The sequence below is a fragment of the Pelmatolapia mariae genome, linkage group LG3_W (assembly GCF_036321145.2).
Source record: "Pelmatolapia mariae isolate MD_Pm_ZW linkage group LG3_W, Pm_UMD_F_2, whole genome shotgun sequence".
Lineage (NCBI taxonomy): Eukaryota > Metazoa > Chordata > Actinopteri > Cichliformes > Cichlidae > Pelmatolapia > Pelmatolapia mariae.
The window spans coordinates 14,491,567-14,515,994 of NC_086229.1; the positions used below are offsets into that span (position 1 = coordinate 14,491,567).

A 24,428-nucleotide genomic window follows, 5' to 3' on the forward strand; every position below is an offset into this window, starting at 1 on the left:
ATTCCAGGATAAAGGAGCAGATAATGAGGTTGGGAGTGAGCAGGCGTGAATGGAGAAAACCCTCATAGGCAGACAACAGGACTGCCACATTGCATTCGGAAGAAGATAGCCATAATAATCATTTGTTATTGTCGCAGTATAAAACTGAACAGCCCAAATCAGGGTCAGACAGCTGTGTTCACATCGAGGTCCAGCGCTGTAAGTTTTAATTCCAATTGCAGAAGCAAATTTTTAAACATCTTTAAAACATCTCACTCTCTCTTTTAAACATCTTTTTAAAAGACAGAGATTTCTCCTGTACTTCCTTCTGAATAAATTCAGACATAACTAACCTGAGAGAACACTTTAATGTCTCCATTCCCCAATTCCCCACTCAAGGTGGCAGGGTTAGAAGAAAAACACACTCAACAACCTACCATTATTCTAACCCATACCATCTGCCACAACCAGCTGAAGCCACGCCAATTAGTATACATTCAGTTACAGCGTTTTACAGGCTTTGGCCTTGAGGTTTCATTGTTGAGTTGTGAATGCAAAAATAAAGAAATCAGACTAAAGAAAAGGTCACAACTGGGTGTCATATGAAAAAGAAAAAGAAAAAGAAATACTATTTTAGCTCTAAACTGTATCTACATCACTGACCTCGGACTTTCAGCTCCACTCGTTTCTTTATCTTGATGTTTCCCCCCCTGCTGATGGTGCAGGTGTAGGTGTTTGTATCTCTGTCTGTGGGAAATTTCAGGGTCAGACTGAAGTCTGCAGGTTTCAGAAGGTTTCTCTTCATCTCTGTTCGGTCTTTGTAATCCTGGTGCTGTTCTTCAGGCTGATCAGAGCCGTTCTCATACACATGAACCTTCCTGTTGTCTCGGTCTTTCCACTCCACGTTAGTGTCTTTAAGAAAGTTAACTATATTTTTGCAGGGCAGCTGGACAGACTCCAGCCCTGAATCCACCTCCACCTTTTGGTAATCTGAGGACAACAAATCATAAAAGAATATAAACTGCACAGACATTAACAGAAGCACTACTGATGGTCACATGACCTCCCTGTCCCCTCCTTGTCTTCTAGTCTCAGTCAGATTGTGTCTCAGTTTGTTCCTGATGTGTTCCTGACTCGTTCTTTGGTAACTAGTCTGCAGCATCCTGTAAAGTGCTGCAGACATGTTGGATGAAGAGCAGAAGAACAGACAGACTGAGCCTCCACAGTCGGCCATGTCTCACACACATCATCACAGAGACCATGAAGACCTCATGTGTCTGCTCTGAACAGTCAAAAGACCACCACAGGACACCTGTTAACCATCAGCATTATGGGTAGTGTAGTAGGAGACACTCACCTGACATGAAATAGTGCCGGAAATAAAATAGAAGACCTCCAGAAACCACAAGAAGAACCAGGAGAACCAGGAGAGCTGTGGCCCAGGATGGAAATGCTTCTGTAGAAAAATAAGAAAACAAAAAGAAAAAAAAACAGAACTTCTAATCTCTGACCTGTATCTACAATATTAACAACTGACCTGCATTTATTACACTGACCTTTGACCTGCAGCACTACTTTCTGTCTCAGGATGTCTTTGTCCCTGTAGATGGTGCAGATGTATCTCCCACTGTCTCTCACTGTGGGCTGTTTCAGGGTCAGACTGAGGTCTCCAGTTCTCAGCAGGTCTTCATTCATCTTTGTTCGGTCTCTGTAAACTTCATCCTGAGTCATGAGGTCATCATTTCTGTTAGAATACTCATGGACTGTGATGAGTCCCACTTCAGAGCGAGTCCACTCCACTGTGGTGTTCTTGGGCAGGTCAGGTTTTGTTTTGCAGGGCAGGATGACAGACTGTGACCCTTCCTCCACCTTCACCTCCACCTGCTGGTCTGAGAGGACAAGAAACCATAACATCAATTTTTGAAGTAGCAGCAGTCATATTGATGGTAATGTGAGCATCACTTGATGTCTACATTCCTTACCTCTGACTCTGTCGTGTAACCAGAGCACACATACACTGCTCAAAACAGTAAAGGGAACACAAAAATAAGACATCCTAGATCTTAATGAATGAACTATTCTTATTAAATACTTTGTTCTTTACATAGTTGAATGTGCCGACAACAAAAGTTATCAATTGAAATCAAATTTAGCAACCCATGGAGGTCTGGATTTGGAGTCGCACTCAAACTTAAAGTGGAAAGAAACACACTACAGGCTGATCCAACGTGATGTATGTGCTTAAAACAAGTCAAAATGAGGCTCAGTAGTGTGTGTGGCCTCCACGTGCCTGTAGGACCTCCCTACAATGCCTGGGCATGCTCCTGATGAGTTGGCAGATGGTCTCCTGAGGGATCTCCTCCCAGACCTGGACTAAAGCATCTGCCAATTCCTGGACAGTCTGTGGTGCAACATGGCGCTGGTGGATAGAGCAGGACATGATGTCCCAGATGTGCTCAATTGGATTTGGGTCTGGGGATTAGGTGGGCCAATCCATAGCATCAATGCCTTCATCTTGCAGTAACTGCTGACACACTCCAGGTATGCTAGAGGACTAGCATAGTCTTGCATTAGGACTATCCCAGGGCCAACCACACCAGCATATGGTCTCACAGGGGGTCAGACTCCGTCTCATGCTACTATTAGAGTGAGATCACTGCCAAAATTCAAAGGTAACCAAAACATCATCCAGAAAGCAGAGGTACTGAGAAGTGGTCTGTGGTCACTAGGGATGGGTACGGGTGTCCGGTGCCATCATAAACGGTAGTAACCAGACTGAAAAGCAGCGCACATTTCGGTGCTTTTTTTTGGTGCTTTTTTTTCCTGAGCCAATTCTAGCCAATCATTTTACGTTTCCGAGGATAGTAGGCGGGTCCAGGCACGTACGTTCTTTTAGAGCAGAGCTACAGATTAAAAATGCCCAAGGTGAAGCCATCAAAAGTCTGGCTGTACTTCACAGCAAAAGATGCAAACTCAGCAGCCTGCAACAAGTGCTTTAAGCTGATACTGTGCAAAGGAGGTAACACCTCGAATCCGATGACACACCTGGCGACGCATAGCGTTTTTTTTAAAAGCCGAGAAATGCGCCATGTTTGATAGCTTGCTGCGAGACCTCACACCGAGCACATCTACTGCGGGTGTGGTGCCTGTTATCGGAGTTAGCAACATCCCCCAAAAACCCGAAGGGTAGAGTCTTGGCCCCTAGCCCTGCCAGTGTAGCAGAAATGATGATGATGATGATGGCAGCAGCAGCCATTCTTCTCTGCGTGAGTAGCTTAATGTTGTTCGTGTGTAATTTACGTTGAGTACACTAACCACATTATTACATTAATGCATGTAAGGTGAACTAGCAAACACCATCATAGTTACATGCAGCTGTCTTCTTGTTTGATGGCAGATATTCCCATCACCCTGGCCAAAAAGGCTAAAATGACCAAAGAAAAAGTGGAAAACAGTTAAACATGAGAGGTTTTTGAACAAAGTTTGTGTTTATTCCATTGTTTAAGCACTGCTTCCAGCCAAGAGTGATACCATATATGCCCTATAGCTGCAGAAAAGGCTAACATTGTTATCTTTTTACAAAAAAACAGCTGAACATGAGAGGTTTTAGGACCAATTTTGTGTTCTCCATTCTTTAAGCACCGGTTTGAGCACCGTTTAAGCACCGCACCGTTTCAGAAGTACCGGTTTGGCACCGGTATCGGATAAAACCTAAACGATACCCATCCCATCCTAGAATTTCCACCTGTTGTCTGTTCCATTTGCTCAACAGCATGTGAAATTGATTGTTAATCAGTGTTGCTTCCTAAGTGGAAAGTTTGATTTCACAGAAGTGTAATTGACTTGGAGTTACATTGTGTTGTTTAAGTGTTCACTTTTTTTGAGCAGTGTATTATAATAATAATCTTTCACTGTATTTGTTTTGAATGGTAACTAAACTGGAACTGAGGAGATGATGCTACAGTTACAAACTACTAATCATATTGAAGGTTTTTGAAATCAGGCCCATAAAATCACTCATCCTGACACGCTTTTAAAAGAAATGTATAAGTTTCAGTAAGATGCAGTTATCTTCTGCTTTGTTGTTCATGCTTCTACTGAGGTCAGGTCTGAGCTAAATGATGCTACTGGTCTCATCAGTAATTTTAGAACACTCGAGGAAATAATTTGCTTCAGTTTGACCTCTGATTACTGTATTGTATTTGACCTGTAATTACAGCAGGTGTTGGGTTTGTTGCCGACCTTTGACCTGCAGCTGGATGTCTCCCAGTCTCCGTTCTTTTCCTCCAGCACTGATGGAGCAGGTGTAGTTGCCGCTGTCAGTCTTTGTTGGTTTCCTCAGAGTGAGGCTGAAGTCATTCGTGATTAAAGCGTAACGATTCATTGACGTGCGCCCTCTGTAACGCTGGTTTTGTCCTCTAAGATTGTCTCCTCCTTCTTGTCGTAGGTGGATTGAATTGGGATCGATGTCACTGCGAGTCCACATCACTGTGGTGTCCTCTGGTATAAAACCTGAGTACAGACACAGCAACAGGACAGACCTTTCCCCCTCATTCACCTCCACCACCACAGCCAGAGCATGCTGGGAAACTGTGAGGACACACAAAGAGAGTTATGAACCAATGTTTGAAAAGAAATACTCCCTTATTTCCTAAGTGGGGCAAATCAAAATAAGGTAGCAACTTCAAAAATATGTTCAAGGGAGTTGAAATCTCTGCATGCCAAGAAACTACAGACACACCTATTCATTTCAAAAACAAGCAGGTCTAATGAGGGATGATGTCCTAACCAAAACAACACAGTGTAAGTGCAGATTTTACAAATTTCTCTCTGAAGTAAACACTGCAATTCAGATGAATGAGAAGCAGCTGTAGGAGAATATGGTTTTCACATGGGTACAAACTCCACACTGTACCCATACTCTGCTAAAACTTGCTTGTTTTTGAAGCTTAAATACTTACGCATACGTTCACGTACAAACACCACTCCAGCTTTAGATTGTTCTCCAGTTATTGGGTTATTATTGTATAAGTCAACTTTTTTCATGTATGAACAAACTCTTTTTACTCGCTCAATTTTTGCTCTGCCCACACAAATCATACATCAAAACAGAGGTATTTTTGTAGGCTGTCAGAAAATGTGACTGTCTTTATTGTGGGAGTTACACTTTTTTGCCAAATCGTCTGAAAGCAACAAAGTCTACCCACTTTCTATAGAAATACAATGAAAATGCTATTTCAAATCAGAGCTTGAAGTCTCTAACAGGACAGGTTTTCGAATCGTCATATTGCCTAAACCATGTGATGTTTCGACATGAGCCTCCTGACCCTCATGATTCAAGATTTATTCATTTTTTCATATACCTTTTACCGTGTTGCCATGAATTATGTTTGTTCAGGGTACCAAATCTGTCCTCCTCAGAGGTTTCAAACTCTGCAAATGAAGCCTTTTTTTGTCTCATTATGTATCTTAGATAGATTAGCGCAGAGACAGGCAACTTGTCATGATTGTTCACCAAAGGCTGCTGATTCTTAAGGTGAAAAAACAGATATTGATAGCCCACATAGTTTACAAGTTACAAAACATTGTCTTCTCATCTATTTAGTTAGGGTATACATTTATAATTATTATTATTATTATTATTTATTAATTTATTCATTCAACACTTGAACATCCTCCATCTGTGTTTTTAACCCCAAAATCCATTGTTCATATTGTTTTTGACTAAAATAATAAAATTAAAAAACAAACAAACTATGGCCCACTCTGACTGCTGAGTGTACCTGCCTCTACGACAGGGATGGATGTCCACTCCAGTGCCTGTATAGAACACCGCGCAAGTTAAACCGTTTGAATAATGATCTTGTCATGTTTCTTATAAACTGTTATTATCACAAGGTTTTATAGGTTTTAGACCTGAGGTAATTTACATTACCTGAACTCAGATCATTTCAAATCTGTTGATCACCTGGCCTCAGTCACGAAGTCACGCCCATATTTTCCCTAGGTAGAAAACGTCTACTTTAGCATACTCATCTAGCTTCTTCAGGTGTTCGGTAGTTGTTTCTGGGTCCTGGACTGTCTCTGACCATCCATGATACTTTTACAAGTGTAGCCACTCATCATTAAATCGTAATATTCTGGCACCGCGCGGGTTTACCTGCGCGACTGTGATCAAAATGCACAGCTGCTGCAGGTAACACAGTCCCCGTTGAAACAGCGTCCAGAGGGAGTTTCTTACCGTTTATGAGGAGCAAGAACAGCAGCAACATCCCCATCCTCCTGTAAAAATCACTAAATCCAGGACAAAGTCTCGATAAATCCTCTGCTGACCGAACGATCCGACACCTGAACACACCTGCAGCTACTGCTAACACACAAAGGAGCGGTTACTTTCTGTTTTACAGGGAGCATTCTGGGCCAGAGAGAGAGACCAGTTGACTCCGCCTCCATTACAACCAACTAGACGTGGAAGCAGTGACGTTTTACTTTAGTGAAAAAGTCAAAGATGAATGTTGTTACATTACCGTTCATTTTTTGTGGGTTACAACAGAAAATGATACATTTATTTAACTCACGTGTTATTTCAACTAACTGAGGACATGTTGCCTGATAAGTATTTGTATCCTCTTGTGACTTCACTGTCTAAAGCGCTAACACCTCCAAAACATCAGGAGTAATATGTCATTATAAGAAGTTTTTGTGAACTAAAAATCAAGAAGGAGGGATACTGTTTGTTTGCGATTTAGACAGCCCAGTGCGTGCTCCAACACAGGGGAACCATTCTGTTGGGGATACCTTGGCACAACATTTGTGTGTCCCAGACTACTGTTAACAGCCCATACCTGATCTAATTTTAGATCAGGTATGGGCAACTCCAGACCTTGAGGGCCCGTGTCCTGCAGGTTTTAGATATCACCCTGGGTTAAAACACCTGAATCAAATGATTAGTTCATTACCAGACCTCTGGAGAATCTGCTGACCTTCTGGGATTTCCAGAACCATCACACAACCATCTCTAAGGTTCGCAGAGAATGGTCCAAATAACATAACCAATGAGCAGTAGGTATCTGGGAGAAAATGCCTTGTTGATGTCAGAGGTCAGAAGGGGTGAGGTCACTAACGTAAAGACTGCTGAAAACACTTAATGGGGAGAGGGTTAGTAGCTTCTCAGTTTTATTGGAATTTCGGGAAGCTGTTCTGCCGGATAGGGTTAAAATAGGATGCATGAGTTTTCCTGTTAGAGCCTACGTGCCGCCGCCCCTCAGGTGCTATAAATACCAAAAATACGGTCACATTGCTGCAGTTTGTAAAGGGAAACAGAGATGCCCCAAGTGTGGGGGTGAGCACAGATTTGACGAATGTGGGGATAACGTTCAGGAGAAATGCAGTAACTGTGGGGGGCAGCACAGGGTAAGTTATGGGGGGTGTGAGGTAAGGAAGAAGGCCATGGAGGTCGAGCAAGTTAAAGTAGCTCATAACGTAAGCTATGGAGAGGCTGTCAGAAGGGTTCAGAAAATGAAGGACGGAACAGGAAGAGTCCAGTCATCGGAACAGGTGCAACCGCATGGAGCTAACCCTGGACTGACAGTTGAGAAGATGATTTTGTTCATGCCTATGTAATAAATTGCACCGATCAAGTCAAACACAAAACGGAGAAAATTAAGATAATAGTTAAAGGAGCGGAGAGGTTTTTTGGTATTAAAGATATTTCTTGGAAACACATCAATAAAAGACTTAGAGGGGAGGGGAAAGCGGAAAGTTCAGGGGAGAGGATAACATGATTATTTTGCAGTGGAACGCCAGAATTTTGATAGCTAATGGTCAAGAGTTTAAGGGATTCATTAGAAACTGTATAAAGAAACCAGAAATTATCTGTGTACAGGAGTCATGGCTTAAACCGACTTTGGAGTTTGTTATTAAAGGTTATGATAGTGTCCGGATAGTGTCCGGATAGTGTCCGGTGGGGACTTTAATGCACACAGCACGTTGTGGCGTAAGAGTAATGATCGGAATGGGGCAGTGATTCAGAAATTAATGGAGGTAAAGAATTATGTGTTTTTGAATGATGGAGGTGGGACTAGGGTCAATGTTAGGACGGGGGTCGAATCATCAATTGATGTTACACTAGTGTCAGACTCTTTGGCAGGCATTTGTTCATTGGAGATATTAAAAGGGACTACAGTAGGGAGTGACCATTATCCTATTATGATTAAGGTAGAGCTGGGTGTTGAGAAACAGGATATGAGTGGTGTCAAGAAATGGTGTTTCAGTGGTGCTGATTGGGATACATTTAGATTAATTAGTGATCAGGAAGTGCAAAGGATCGATGTGAATATTGAGGTGGATGATTTAAACGATTCTATTTGTAAGGCAGTATTGGAGGCTGCAGGTAGGGCAATAAAGAAGAAGGAAGGTATAAGGGAAAAGAGGATTGTACCTCGGTGGACAAAGGAGTGTGAGGACATGATTAGACGTCGAAATAAGGCTTTTAAAATTTTAAAGCGGAATCACAATTTTCAGAATCTTGTTGGATACCGGACGTTACAAGCTAAAGTAAGGCTAACCGTTAAAAAAGCAAAGAGGGATTTCTGGAGAGGTTTTTTTTAACTCAGTTGGGAGGGAGACCAAAATACACAGTGTGTGGTCGATGATTAGAAGGATGAATGGCATAAAAAGGGAGTATGGGTATCCAATTCTGAGGGATGGAGAAGTAACAGCGGTTAACATACGGAAACCAGGAAAGGATGACACCAATCCAGAAAATTTTAGACCCATAGCTTTGACCTCGCATGTTTGTAAAGTAATGGAGCGTATCATAAATGAAAGATTAACGTACTATTTAGAAACTAGAGGCTTTCTCTCTAAACATCAAAGTGGGTTTAGGAGAGGGAGGACTACCATGGATCCAGTGTTGTGTTTCGAGCATGAAGTTAGAAAAGCCCAAATAAACAAAGATGTGTAGTTGCTGTGTTTTTTGATATTGAAAAAGTCTATGATATGATGTGGAGGGAAGGCCTACTAATTAAACTCTGTAAATTGGGTATTAGGGGGACGATGTAGAGGTGGATTATGGATTTTTTTTACTGGGAAGACAAATTCAAGTGAGGATTGGGAAGGATTCTGAAAGGTTTTTGGTAGAAAACGGTACACCTCAAGGGAGCATAGTGAGCCCTTTGTTATTTTCTTTAATGATAAATGATGTGTTTGATGGCATAGAGGGTGGAATGTATAAGTGGGGTTTTAAATTATAAGTGGATAAGACCAAGACAATGTTCTTTACAAGGAAAAGGGTTAGTGAGGTGGTTAAGCTAAAGTTGTATGGTTTAGAGTTAGGCAATTTAAGTTTCTGGGAATGTGGTTGGATGAAAGGCTGACATGGGGGGTTCGTATTCAGAAAACGGTGGATAAATGCAAAAAAGTATTAAATATATTGAGTTGGTTGGGAGGGAGTGGGGAGCAGACAGGAAGTCCTTGAGAGCCATATATGTGGGGTTGGTAAGATCTGTGTTAGACTATGGATGTGTAGCATACTGTTCGGCTGCAGACACAACTCTGGTTAAGTTAGACATTATTCAACATCAGGCGCTAAGACTTTGTACATGTGCTTTTAAAACAACTCCGACTGCAGCTTTGCAGGTGGAGATGGGGGAGATAACTCTAGGACTGAGAAGAACACAACTTGTACTTAATTATTGGGCAAATCTTCAAGGCCATGGACAAGATCACCCAACATGAGCAGTTCTCAACCCTTGCTGGGAGAAAGAAAGGCGGAAATCAAAGAGCTTTGGGTGGATTGTGGGTGGAAGAGCAAGTGAATTTAAACTGGATCAGTTGGACGTTTGTCAAAGAGTTTCGTTACCAGCAATATCTCCCTGGATACTTCCTGAAGCCATAGTTGATTTCACTCTACTGGATAAGAAGACTAAGGATGGGGCATTTATTTTAAATTCCTATACTGTGCAGGCTTACATTGACCAGTTTTATGGTTATGTTCAATTATATACAGATGCATGTAAGGATTCAGCCAGTCACATTGGTGTAGCAGTTGTGGTCCCGGAGTTCATGGTTAAAATAGGAAAAAGGATTACTGATAGTGTAAAGAGTTTTCCTGTACTTCAACTCAGATTGGAATAAATGACACTCAGACAGGTTTTACAAATTAACGTGCACGGGAGAGAACTGGACAGGCGCCGTTCCTTCGCTTGACCTCAGTTGCTCTCGTCCGCTCTCCCGGAACACTGCTCTTTATTGTGGTTACATGTAGATGCATAGGTTCATTAACATATGACATCTTATAGGTATACATGTGAACAAAGAATACCTTGTGTGTGTGTGAGTGTGTGTATCTGTGTATCTGTGTGTGGGGGTCTTCCTGGGACCCCAGGAAGACTCCCCAAAGCTGGTGCCAGGAATCTAACAACAAAATAAACTATCATAGCTATGCAGATGACACACAAATATATATCACATTGTCACCAGGAGACCGAGGCCCTGTACAGGCTCTTGGTAAATGCATTGAGGAAATTAATGACTGGTTGTGCCACAATTTTCTCCAGCTAAACAAAAACAAAACTGAAGTAATAGTCTTTGGTGCCAAAGAAAAACGATTACAGGTCACCAGAGAACTTCAATCTATACACCTAAAAACCACAAACCAGGCGCGAAATTTGGGTGTAGTGATGGATGCAGACCTAAACTTAGAAAAACATATTAAGACAATAACAAAATCAGCTTACTATCACCTCAAGAATATTTCAAGGATAAAAGATCTGATGTCTCAACAGGACCTGGAAAAACTAGTCCATGCATTCATCTTTAGTAGGCTTGATTACTGTAACAGCATCTTTACAGGTCTACCTAAAAAATCAGTCAGACAACTACAGCTCATTCAGAACTCTGCTGCTCGAGTCCTCACTAAGACCAAAAAAGTGGACCACATCAGTCCAGCTCTGAGGTCTTTACACTGGCTGCCTGTCCGTCAGAGGATAGACTTTAAAGTTCTGATGCTGGTTTATAAAGCTCTGAATGGTTTAGGACCAAAATACATCAGTGACCTCCTGACCCAGTATGAACCTTCCAGATCCCTCAGGTCATCTGGATCTGGTTTCTTATCAGTTCCCAGAGTCAGAACCAGACACGGAGAAGCTGCATTCAGCTTTTATGCTCCATATATCTGGAACAAACTCCCAGAAAGCCTCAGATCAGCTGAAACACTCAGTTTATTTAAATCCAGATTGAAGACCCACCTATTCTCAGCTGCTTTTGAATAAATCACCAAATCCACACTTTTAAGCTTAAATTTCAAAACTTACATTTTAACTACTGACTTTATCTACTGTTCTGATTTTATCTACTGTTTTGATTTTTGATTTTAAATACTGTTTTGTTTGTTTGTTTGTTTGTTTGTTTGTTTGTTTGTCTTAATCAATTTTAAATCATGCTTTTTATTTGTTTTTGTTTTTAATGTCTCTGTAAAGCACTTTGAATCACCTTGTTGTTGAATTGTGCTATATAAATAAACTTGCCTTGCCTTGCCTTGCCTTACATCTAAACAAAAGGCTCTTAGACTCAAACAGATATACGTGTGTTTGTTATACCATATATCAGCAAGAGAAGTTACGACGTCTCCTAGGAGACGTGTGATCTATGCCAGAACACTCTGAGGAGGAGTGAACGCACTCCCCTCTTCATGCTGCACAGAGTTGTTACAGACCTCCTAGGATGAGACATTCTTTCAATCTACAAATGACTATATACTTCTAAGCATATATGAGATAAACAATAAGACAAGGTGTGTGACCTCTCCCATGATCCCAGGATGTGGGTGTGAAAGTCAGGGAGCTCTGGAATGCACACAAAGCTTGCACAACGTAACTTCTCTAATAAAAAGAGCAAACACATCTATAAAACCTTAAACAAAATGTACTTCTAAACATAAACATAATAAAATCTTTCAACAGATAGACTCTCAGTATTCACTGGAGAATTGCTTGCAATTCTGTTGGCGATTCAGTGGGTGGAAGATATGAGGCAATTAAAAGCTATTGTTTGTTCAGACTCAAGGGCATCATTGCTTAGTTTACTGTGTAGTCACTCAGATGCAAGAGCAGATATTCTAGCAGAAATTCAGCAAACACTATTCAGAATAAACATGATGGGTCTTACAGTTGTGTTTCTATGGATTCCAGCCCATTATGGAATACTGGGGAATGAAATGACAGACAGAGCGGCGAAGCAAGCCACAAAACATGCGATGGTTGACCTGACTGTTAGTTTTGGTCAAGCTGAAGTGAAGAGTATAATACGGCAAGAACTGAGGAGTAGATGGCAAAAGCAGTGGGAGGAGGAAAGGAGAGGACAGTGGTTGTATACAATACAAAAGGGCGTAGGAGAAATGAGGACCACTGGAAGGAGCAGGAGAGAGGAGATGATCATATCAAAATTGAGATTTGGACATACTGGATTAAATGCTACATTATCCTTGATTGGGAAACATAATGCAGGGAAATGTGCCTTCTGTGGAGACACAGAAACTATAGAGCATGTGATATTGCACTGTCAGAAATATCAGGTGGAGAGGAGACAATTATCTCAAAACCTTATTAATATGAAAATGAAATTGGATCTGGTTGACCTATTGCAAAAGGTTTCTGGAAGTAAGAGTTACCAGGCTTCATTTCAGTTTTTTAAAGCAGGAAGAGCGTTTGAAAGGCTTTTAGGTTGGTTTTGTTTGTTTGTTTGTTTCAGGTCAGAAGACAGTGGTAAGACTGCTTTGAGCTAACAAGAAGTCAACAGTAATTCAAATAAACACTTGTTACTAGGGATGGGTACCGGTTCTGACATAAACGGTAGTAACCAGACCGAAAAGCAGCGGTGCTTTTTCTTCCTGAGATGTCATACACTTTGGATTCTAGCCAATCATTTTACCTTTTCTAGGATAGTAGACGGGCCCAGGTACGTACGTTCTTTTAGAGCAGAGCTACAGATTAAAAACTGGCTGTACTTCACAGCAAAAGATGCAAACTCAGCAGCCTGCAACAAGTGCTTTAAGCTGATACTGTGCAAAGGAGGTAACACCTCGAATCTGTTGAAACACCTGGCGACGTATAGCATTTTGTTAAAAGCCGAGAAATGAGCGTTTTTGATAGCTTGCTGCGAGACCTCACACCGTGCACATCTACTGCGGGTGTGGTGCCTGTTATCAGAGTTAGCAACATCCCCCAAAAACCAGAAGAGGAGAGTCCTGGCCCCTAGCCCTGCCAGAGTAGCAGAAATGATGACAATGATGATGGCAGTAGCAGCCGTTCTCCTCAGCGTGAGTAGCTTAATGTTGTTTGTGTGTAATTTACGTTGAGTAGGCTAACCACGTTATTACATTAATGCATGTAAGGTGAATTAGCAAACACCGTTGTAGTTACATGCGCCTGTCTTCTTGTTTGACGGCAGATACTCCCTTCACCCTGGCCAAAAAGGCTAAAGTGACCAAAGAAAAAGTGGAAAACAGTTAAACATGAGAGGTTTTTGGACAAAGTTTGTGTTTATTCCATTGTTTAAGCACTGCTTCCAGCCAAGAGTGATACCATATATGCCCTATAGCTGCAGAAAAGGCTAACATTGTTATCTTTTTACAAAAAAACAGCTGAACATGAGAGGCTTTTGGACAAAGTTTGTGTTCCCCATTCTTTAAGCACCGGTTCCAGCACCGTTTAAGCACCGGCACCGTTTTAAAAGTACCGGTTTGGTACTGGTATTGGATAAAACCTAAACGATACCCATCCCTAGGGAAGAGCTCAGTGAGGCAATTGAAAAAGACTTCTGCTCTGCCTCAAAGCAATTCTGGCAAACAGTCAAGTGACTCAGGAGGGCAAATAAGTGCTCTACTCACACGGTGTATACTGAGTAGCGATGTGCAAAGCACATTTGTATTCCAGTAAAATTCATAATAGGCGTAAAAATCCAATTTTTTGCATTACACTTCTAAATAACATTATAGTGTAAGTATTCTTTATTTATATCCATTTTAATAATTATGGACATGCAGTATTAGTTGATGTGTTTCCATAAATCCAGCAATGAACATGTAACGTGATTGAAAAGAAAATAACAGCCATCGCCTCATCCATGGTTAAACCAACAACTAATAAAATACCATTGTGAACATCATGAACCCCCGTGTCACTAACCCATGTCAGTCACCTCACACGTCACTCACTCGTCCTTCAGCCTGCCCAGCACAGATATAAAAAGGTTGTTTGGTCACCAGTTATCCAGTACAAGGATTTAGGACCAAGACTGTTAAACCCTGAAATAATGTGTGACAAATGATCATCTGTCAGTATTTTATGAAAATATTTCTTTTAGAAGCAGAGCTTAGCTTACAGAAAATTGTTGCTAAATTCTAAACCCATCTATTTACACAATAAACACTATCTGCCTCATTTGACTGATTCAAATTGAGATTTTGGGTTGAAGCAAGTAAGGTAAGGTATATACCATACATCTCCATTCCTCGAACTCAACTATCACAATTGGATATCATATGAAAAAAAGAAAAAGAAAAAACCTGTACACAATGACCTTTGACCTCTTACCTCTGACTCTTAGCTCCACTTCTTTCTTAATAGATTTGTTTCCCTTCTTGCTGTAGACAGTGCAGGTGTAGGTATTTGTGTCTCCATCTGTGGGGTACTTTAGAGTCAGACTGAAGTCTCCAGGTTTCAGTAAGTTTCTCTTCATTTTTGTTCGGTTGTTGTAAATCTGGTCCTGTTCATCATGGTGGTCAGAATCGTTCTGGTAAACATGGACTTTCCTGTTCATTCTGTCCTTCCACTCCACTTTAGGGTCTTTGAGGAAGTTAACTAAAGTTTTGCAGGGCAGCTGGACAGACTCCACCCCTGATTCCACCTCCACCTTATAAACTGAGAAAACAACAAAGCACAACATTAACTGTACAGACATGAGCAGCAGCTGTGATGGTCACATGACCTCCCTGTCCCCTCCTTGTCTTCTAGTCTCAGTCAGATTGTGTCTCAGTTTGTTCCTGATGTGTTCCTGACTCGTTCTTTGGTAACTAGTCTGCAGCGTCCTGTAAAGTGCTGCAGACATGTTGGATGAAGAGCAGAAGAACAGACAGACTGAGCCTCCACAGTCGGCCATGTCTCACACACATCAGCACAGAAACCATGAAGATCTCATGTGTCTGCTCTGAACAGTCAAGGAGCCACCAGATGACTCCTGCTAACCAGTGGTATTATGGGTAGTGTAGTAGGAGACACTCACCTGACATGAAACAGAAATGACATAAAAGACCTCCAGAAACCACAAGAAGAATCATGAGAACCAGGAGAGTTTTTGCCCAAGATGGAAATGGTTCTGTGGAAAAACAAAAAATATGGCTTCTGATTTCTGACCTCTGTTTACAACACTGACCTTTGACCTGCAGCGCTACTTTCTGTCTCAGGATGTCTTTGTCCCTGTAGATGGTGCAGATGTATCCTCCTGTCTCTCTCTGTGGGCTGTTTCAGGGTCAGACTGAGGTCTCCAGTTCTCAGCAGGTCTTTATTTATCTTTGTTCGGTCTGTGTAAAGGTCGTCCTGAGTCATAAGCTCATCATTTCTGTTAGAATACTCATGGACTGTGATGAGTTGTGATGTGTTGTTTTGCACGGCAGGATGACAGAGTCTGAGCCTTCCTCCACCTTCACCTCCACCTGCTGGTCTGAGAGGACAAGAAACCACAAGATCAACTGTATAAGATGCTGCAGTCATTCTTATGGTAACTGGACCCGAATCACTACATCTACATCCATGACCTCTGACTCTGGTAACCAGTGATCATATACAGTAATAATATTTTCGCTCCTTTTATTTTTAATGCAAATTGAATGGATTATTTTATAAAAGGATGCTACAATTACAAAGTAATGAAATAATATAATGAATGTTTTGATGATCAGATTGTTAAAATCTCTGATTAGCATAAAACATTGATTCTGACACACTTTAAAAAGATCTCCCAATGTTTAAAACATCAGTTAGTGATAAATATATTATGTAAATATATTCATATAAGTGTGGCTGAGCCCACATCTCTGCACAGCAGCTGAAGGACCATAAAGAAAGGGACCTCATGTACTCCAAAGGTTGTAACAGTAGGAGCTGCTTTGCTGTTCATGTTTTGTTGTTTCCACTGTTAGGTTAGGTCTAAAAAGCTGCTGACTTCATAAAGTCTTTCACAACAATTTAAGATTTTTTTTTTTAATTTGAACTCTGACCCTTGTCTGTAGTACTGACTTATGATCTGTCTTTGTCTTTGGGCAGGGGTGTCCAACTCCAGGCCTCGGTGGCCAGTGTCCTGCAGGTTTTAGATGTTTCCTTGAATCAATACAGTTGATTTAAATGGCGATTCATTGATGTGCGTCTGCTGTAACGCTGGTTTTGTCCTCTAACATCGTCTCCTCCTCCTCCTCCTCGTTGATGTACAGATTTGGGATCCAGGTCACTGCGAGTCCACATCACTGTGGAGTTGTCAGGTATAAAACCTGAGAACAGACAGGGCAGCAGGACAGACCTTTCCCCCTCATTCACCTCCACCACCACAGCCAGAGCATGCTGGGAAACTGAGGACACACAAAGAGAAACTCAAGTCAAATACATGTTGTTGGTTTGACTCAATGTTAAAATGATGGAATACAAGTAGCATCATTTCTTTTTTTTTCTTTTTTTATGATCCAAACTTTGTTAGATTTTAATATAAAAAAAAGAACAAAAGAAGAAGATAACAGGATGGATATTCCCAGTTACAACAACACAACAAATTGATAATCAATGTGTATTTCCATCAAAACAAACAAACAAAAAAAAACAAAAAAAAAAAAGCCCAACAACACAAAACACAGCCTAAATACACACTGATGCCAATATTTCACATAGACCCAATTACAGCTATCCTATTTAGTCTGACACCTTAACTACTTTAGCCGGATACGTCACTGACCTGTATGTAAAAAGTAGTTAGCCCACTTATCATTATAATCGTCCTTTACAGCCCTGACCAGCATCCTGCAGCATCTGGAGCAGCTGTGTGGTGCTGTCATGTCAATAAGGATCAAAATCTGTGGGGATGTTTCCAGCAGGGGTTATAACCTGCAGTCAGCAAGGTGTGCCTAATGAAGTGGCCGTGTTTATGTCACAGGGCAGCACCATCAGAAAACGGTGGTTTACATCTCTGTTACAGGAAACCTGAAGAGTTAAAACACAAGAGAAGAAAATCTAAACATTACACAAAGAACATAAAAGAACTAAACTTCATAAAAACTTCACAAATGAAGCTTTAAATGAAAAATAAATCCCTGTAAATAATTCAACGGGTCACATATTAGAACCACCTTAACTAAAACTCTGTAGCCGCTCACTGTGGTTTGTCCCAGCAGCTCTTAGGAAACAAACTGCTAACTTCAGTGTTAGCACACACTGTTAGTAAACTATGCAACACAGAGTTCAGGTTTCAGTTGTGTTAAGTTGTGAAGTTGTGATGAAAGTTTTCTTACTGACACAGGTAGGATGGTCAGGCGTCCTCTGTTCCTGCACCGTTCATGAACTGTCACTTATAAAATGCTGCCAAACATCAACTCCACTCAATAACTAAACGTGTGCAGGTTAAAGTGATGGACGCCCAGATCTGCACTCCAAATAAAAACAGACTAAAGGTGTTTCCTTCACAAACAAAGACAATATTTACAAAGATCTCACAGGTAAACTGTGAGCGATCACAGCAGCATCTCATCCTGACTAACAGCTTTTAGATGCAGGGAGAGCGTCGTGGTTCAGAGGTGCTTCAGCAGATGATGAAGGCCTTTCTGTTGCATTGTGTAGTGCTGTGGATGCCATGATGGTTGACTGGGTCTGGTTCTACTGAACTCACAAACACTTCTGAGGTATTTACACCTGAAGCCTCATTTAATGTGAGTCAGAAACAAACGGCTCACCTGTGATTAATGGATGTTTCCCTGCATTTATATTTGCACACAGTTTATTTCTTACAGCAGGAAAACTGAACAGAATGTATGTAAGAGGTTAGAGTGAGGATGACGTCACTTAATACAGAAAATCCATGTTTGTCTGTTTTGATGATGAAGGACTTCTTTAGCTCTGTAAACAGCTACACTTGAGAGGACAGAGGTGATTTCATGGATCAATAACAATGTGTTTATCAGCTTTCATCATCGCAGTGCAGACATGACGTCAGATCTATCAAAGTGAAGGCCGTCTCTCTGATGACGTCACAGAGCAGAGTCGTTCTGTCCAATAAAGGATCTCAGATCAGCTGCTGCCATCTTGTGGCCACAGTTGGTTACTGTCTCTGAAAGTTGTCTCATGTTTCCTGTTGTCCTGTTAACAAAGGCTGGAGCTCATCATGCTGAGAGGGGAGCAGCATTTTTTGGCTCTTCACACATGTTCATTATATTCTGATGATCCTGGATGGAGACAAACTACAGATAAGTGTGTTCAGCCCAACTAGTTTATCTCATTACAGCAGTTTGATGTTTCCCTTTGAATCCCCCTGAAGATACTGACAGTGAAGCACGTACATAATACTCCAGCCTTTCAACTCTGAGCTTATTTAGTTCTATTAATACACTGAAATCTCATTTGTGTCATGAAGAAAGTCTTTAATCAAACAGAATTCAAAGATCAGAAACATTTCATATATGGAGTTAAACATGAATCATTGTTTCAACAACATATTTATTGTTGTCATAAACAGACAAGAAGACAACAACAAACTGCTCCTCCCATTCAACACATGTCAGTCCATATCCCAGCAAACTAAATCATCTCCATTTACACACATCAAATAGAAACATGAATCACTTGTAATGATTAGAAACTTGATAGAATTTCAAATCTAGTTTGGGGAGTCATTCAGTGAGAAACAGTGAAATGATTTTCCATGTGAAAAGGTGGACAGCAGAAACAGAAAGAAACAGTGAGAACTAAAAGAGAAACAAAGAGCTTTGGAACAACGAGGCAGCAGGAGGACAGCTGCAGTTTAACAGCTTCAATTCACTGACAGGAAACAACATTAGAAACATCATCATCCTCAACTCATCTGCTCCACTGACACTGACACCTTCAACGGACACACCTTCACTTTACCAGCCAGAGTGCTAATGTATGGAAACATCCTGTGAGTGAAAGTGTGTGTGAAGGTGTGTATGTGTGTGTTAGTATCAGGATCAGAGAACGACAGCTTTCCTCTGTTCCAGTCCAGATTCACTCTGATCCTCTGGAGCTTCTTCTCTACTGAGAGAGCAGTGAGAAGAGTTGATGGTGAGTGTGCTGAGTATTTACCTGTAGAAAACCATATTCTCCATAATCCGGACTCTATGTATCCCTTCCTCTGCACAGACTCTGCTAACACACCCAGTCCCCACCGTATACTGTCTCCAACATCAACATCCCAGCTGTGAGTCCCTGAGTTAAAGCCCTCAGAGCCCAGGACAGAGCAGAATAATCCATCAAACCTCTCTGGATTATCAGGAAGCTGCTGCTTCTCTCCTCCTCTCACACTGGTCAGATCTTCAGACAGGATGAGGTTTGGACCAGCAGTGTTTGGGTCCAGAATGAGAGGAGTGTAGGAGACCGTGTCCTTCATGTTGTTCCAGATGTTGAAGGTCAGGTTGCCCAGGTGTTTGGCCTGGTCTATCAGAGCTCCTGAGGGCAGCTGTGGATCATCCAGCAGGGGGCAGCGCTGGACTCTTTCCACTGCAGCCTTGTAGTTGTGCAGGAATGAGACGTCTTCAGCTCTCAGCTCCTCCTCTGTGGCTCTGACTGTGTCTGAAAGAGCTGCTATCTCTCTGCTCAGAGCCTCCATCTTCTCCTTCATCATCCCACTCTTCTGCTTCTCTTCCTCCCTCAGTGCAGTCAGCCTGGCCTCCTCTTCCTCTGCTAGAAACTGCTGAAGCTTCTTAAACTGCTCCTTAATCTGCCTCTCTGTGTGTTGGGCCTGGACCTTAATGTGTTCTGCTGTTTGATCAAACTTCACTTGAACTTCTTCACAAACCTTTAACTTCTTCTTTAAGGGCTCCAGAGTTTCCTGAAGTTCCTTCTTGTGTTGTTGTGCAGCTTCATCGATGGGTCTGAATCTGTGATTGGTGTGTTTTTCTGAGTCTCTGCAGACGACACACACTGGCTGCTGATGGTCCAGACAGAAGAGTTTGAGTTTCTCAGAGTGCAGACTGCAGAGAGCCTCTGAAGCTCTCTGATCTCTCTCCTGTAAGAACGACTCACACAGGTTCTTTAAAGCCAGACTTAAAGGTGGATCTTCCCTTGAAGATCTTCTCTTACAAACTGGACACTCGTGTGTTGGTCTCTCTCTCCACCATCTCTTCAGACAGTCTGTACAGAAGCTGTGGCTACATGACAGAAGAACAGGATCTCTGAAGACCTCCTGACAGACCGGACAGCAGAGATCCTCCTCTGATCTGGAAGCCATTGAGTCTGTGAGTGAAGCTGAAAACAGCAGACAGGAAGTACAGTCAGTCCTGGCTCCCCTCCCTCCTCTACGACCTTCACTGAAACTTCCTTTGAGTCGTGTTTTTGCTCAAACTCACATTCAGTGTGTGGAGCGTCAGCAGCTTGAAGCAGCAGTGTTGGAGTTTCCACTTTTCTCTCCTGTAGCTGGACTCACTCAGAGGAAGCTGCTAGTTTGGTCTGAACTCAGTCTGATCGTCTGTGCGTCTCTCTTTACTGAGGACGAAGAACTTCCTGTTTCCTGGTTTGTCACATTTGAGTGACGTGAGGGGAGGAGAAAAATGTTGCTGTTTGACTTTTAACTAAGGTGTGTTTCAATCCTGCCTGTAGCTCAAAACCTGTAAAACAGGTTTTGTGTCTTTTCACCTCCACAGGTCACAACATGAAACCTGTTGTGAAGTTTATAAAATAAAGTGTCACTCGGTGGTGCAGCTGTTTGTCAGCTTCTATTTTAGACTTTGTTCTGGTTCTTGTTCAGGTTCCCAGCAGTGGGAGTGTAATGCAGTCACACACACAGGTGGTATTAAGGTGGATTCACTTTGTTACAGACAGTGGTGTTATTTCTTGTGACTAAGGGTGTTTTTCACTCCAAAGTTCAGACATTAACCTGCCAGAAGTTGTAAAAGTTACTAATAAAGAGCTTTTATCTCATTTCACATGCAGGTCAGAGCATGAAAGCTGTGATGCAGCAGTTTGAGAAAAATTGCTGCTGATATAAAATATTTTTTGTGGTTTTACAAAGTATATAAAAGAGCAGAAAGAAAAGAAATAAGTGTAAAGAGTGCAGCAAAATGCATGTTTTAGTGTGAGTTGGTTCATCTGATCTGGTTGTGTAAAAGTCACTGCATGACACTGAGTGTTACTTTTGTGTTACTGACACTCATCTCTGACTCAGAGAAACGATTTCTCCCCTGTGATGTTCACACAGTGGTGAGTTACATGTGTGTGGAATTTTTACTCTTTTATAGAATTAAAGTTGTTCTTTTCTCTTACTTTCTTTTTTCTGTTATTTACTAAAAAATCTCTCAAAGAAATAATGAATTCTCCACACGTGTTTGAAGGTTGCATGCAAATATCATGTGATCTAAAAGTCAAATATCTGCTGATGGAGCAAAACAAGATGTTCAGCAGCTGTATCACTGCATGGCATCAGCCCACAGCAGCAGAGACCGTGGAGCCAACATGTGAGAAACAAAGCAACACGCTGAACATCTGAACCACAGCAGGAAGTGCGACTCTTTGTAGACCTGTGGACAGGAAACACACAGCAGGTCCTGATCAGTAACAGGGTCCAAATACAAACATGTGTTTATCAGCATCTGTATATATGAGCACACAGAGAGCTCAGCTGGACACACACTTCAGTCCTCCATCAAACACAACACACCGACACACTGTTTCCACCAGCTGCAGCACAGTCCAGTCTTTACAGTCAGGGAGGGCTTTTAATTTGAAAGGCACCACACAGGAAGTTTCAGAGGAACAGAAGAAGAACCAAAGGATGGTCTGTGATGTTAAGGTTAGTGTGATCAGCATCAGCTGGAAATGTGAAACATATCAAACATGTGAGGAAGAAGCAGCAGCAGCTCACACGTTTACCACAACCACACACAGTCCTCTGAGAGCAGCGTGGCCTCCATCTTTGAAACACACAAACTCAAACGCACAAACTCACTGATTGATTATTGATTGATTGATTTTCAGAGATAAGTAATTAAAGTTTATTTATTAAGCTCTTTTCACAGCGGTCACAAAGCACTTCACACAAAAGGCTCAAATAAACATGAACATTAAGTGGCAAAAAAAGATTCAATAAGACAGTAAAATAAACAGGTAGTTTAAATAAATAAATAATAATTCAATAAAATGTTTGTCATTAGAAAGCCTGTAAAACAGAAACATTTGAACAGCTTTTTAAAGAATCCACAGAGTGGACTAAACGTAGTTGTGGAGGCAGACTGTTCCACAGCCTTGGTGCCACAGACTGAAAGGCTCTGTCACACTTAGTCTTTAGTCGTGTACAGGGAACAACTAACACATCATGAGTCCGTGAACGGAGGCAACGAGCAGCATATATTTTGTAAGAAGTTGAGATAAATAATCTAGGACGTCATCATTTAGTGTTCTGTGTGTTAAAACAAGAATTTTGAAACAAATCCTGAAATTTATTGGGAGCCAATATAAAGAAGATTAAATAGCAGTAATGTGAGCTCGCTTGTTAGAACATGTTAGTCGTCTGGCTGCAGCATTTTGTATAACTTGGAGGTGAGAACGACATGATGTGTCCAGGCTGGTAAACAGGACATTACAATAATCTAAACACGATGACACAAATGTATGAACAGTTTTTTCCAGTTCAGCCGAGGAGACCATATGTCACAGTTAGAAATGTTCCTTAAATGAAAGAAACAGGAACGAGACAGATTTTATATGTGAGTTGAAGCCCAGAGAAGAATCAAATATTCCACCAAGATTTTGAATGTTGGACTTAAAGTTGAACAAAAAGAAGCAAGAACCAATTTTATATTTGTAGTTCATGAGGAGCTGTGATCACGGTCTCAGTCTTGTTGGTGTTTAAGACAAAGTATTTGCTACAGAGTGAATCAGTCCCCTGATTTAAGCAGTTTACAACATAACAGGCCCGTGTGCAATCAACCCACCTTTGTCTACAACATGTCTCAAAGCCTCTGTTTGCTGCCCTGTAATCTTTGTGCTCTACAGCTTTTAACTGAACTCTGCTTGGATTTTGCCTTTTTGCTTTTTCTCCACCTCCTGACTTCTGTATTCCTTCCCTGATCTGAAAGACAAAATCAGATTCATCTAAAACTCAACACTTCAACACCGACCTGCTGGATGATTCACTAACAGCCACTCTCTTCTCTGGCCCTTCGTTACACCTTTCCAAGGTCCCCAGATCTTATGGGGAATATAAAACATCACCACTGCTGATTAAGTGTATTTCTAATTAGTTCGTTTCTAATTAGTTGAGTTAGTTTCTTAGCACGTCACTACAGCCCCCTCAGACTGTGTTTTCTGCCGTCTAAAGGTAATATTGATAGTGTGTGGATTTACAGAGCTGGAGACTTTCTTTTTGCCGAGGTCATTAATCATGTCAAACCGCAGACACACTGACAGAAGACCGCTCGTGAAAACGACCAATCTGCGGATCCACACACGATGAACACACAGAGTGGAGTCTGTAAACAAATCTAACAGTTAACCTGCAGCACAGGGTCACGTGCCTCCCTCAGTTGGGAACTCTCCTAAAATAAAGTACTGGAACGCACCGCGCGCTTTATGGCAACTTGGCTCCGCCCCCACACGTTAGTAATGTCACGTAGTGTCAGTCGTGGGTTTTGTCACACCAGCCCTCATACTTTCACAAACACAGTCGCTCTGTGTGAATCAAACTGCTGGTTCACAGTGTGCATTCAAACAGCGCTCAGAGTCAGTGTGTTCATGAGGAGCAGGAACAGCAGAAACAGCTTCATCCTCCTGTAAACACGCAGAAAACCGGCCGAACGTCCCGTTAAATTAAATGTGCCAAACTTTGAAATGTTAAATGAGTCATTCCACCGAATGGGTGCCATTTTCATCCCCTGGAAATTATATTTATAAATTCTGATGAAGATTAACTGTAAAACACATTTTCTTATTAAACAAAATGTCACACATATTGATCTGATTGAAAATTTAAGATATATGTTGTGAAGGAATAATATAAGAACTGCCTTGAATACTGAAAAAAACAGTATTTGTCACCTGTCCTCATTACATCTTAAAATGAAACATATTGAATACAATCCTAAAGAAATGTTGGGTTTTGTGCATTTTGTGGTGACTGCATTTCCGCTCTATGCATTGCATAAATCTTTGAGTCTTGAATCTTGAATATTTCCATAGAAACCTATA

General features: G+C 41.4%; 1 protein-coding gene across 1 annotated transcript; it reads right to left on the reverse strand.

Moving 5' to 3' along the window:
• Positions 1 to 18,399: 18,399 nt before the first annotated feature.
• Positions 18,400 to 20,752, reverse strand: LOC134624241 (nuclear factor 7, ovary-like). The gene is made up of 2 exons (XM_063469203.1): positions 20,597 to 20,752; positions 18,400 to 20,495 (listed from the first exon to the last, which is right to left on the reverse strand). Exon 2 carries the CDS (start codon positions 20,476 to 20,478, stop codon positions 19,084 to 19,086), a length of 1,395 nt encoding a protein of 464 aa, XP_063325273.1. The 5' UTR covers positions 20,479 to 20,495; positions 20,597 to 20,752; the 3' UTR covers positions 18,400 to 19,083.
• Between the last annotated feature and the right edge of the window lie 3,676 nt (positions 20,753 to 24,428).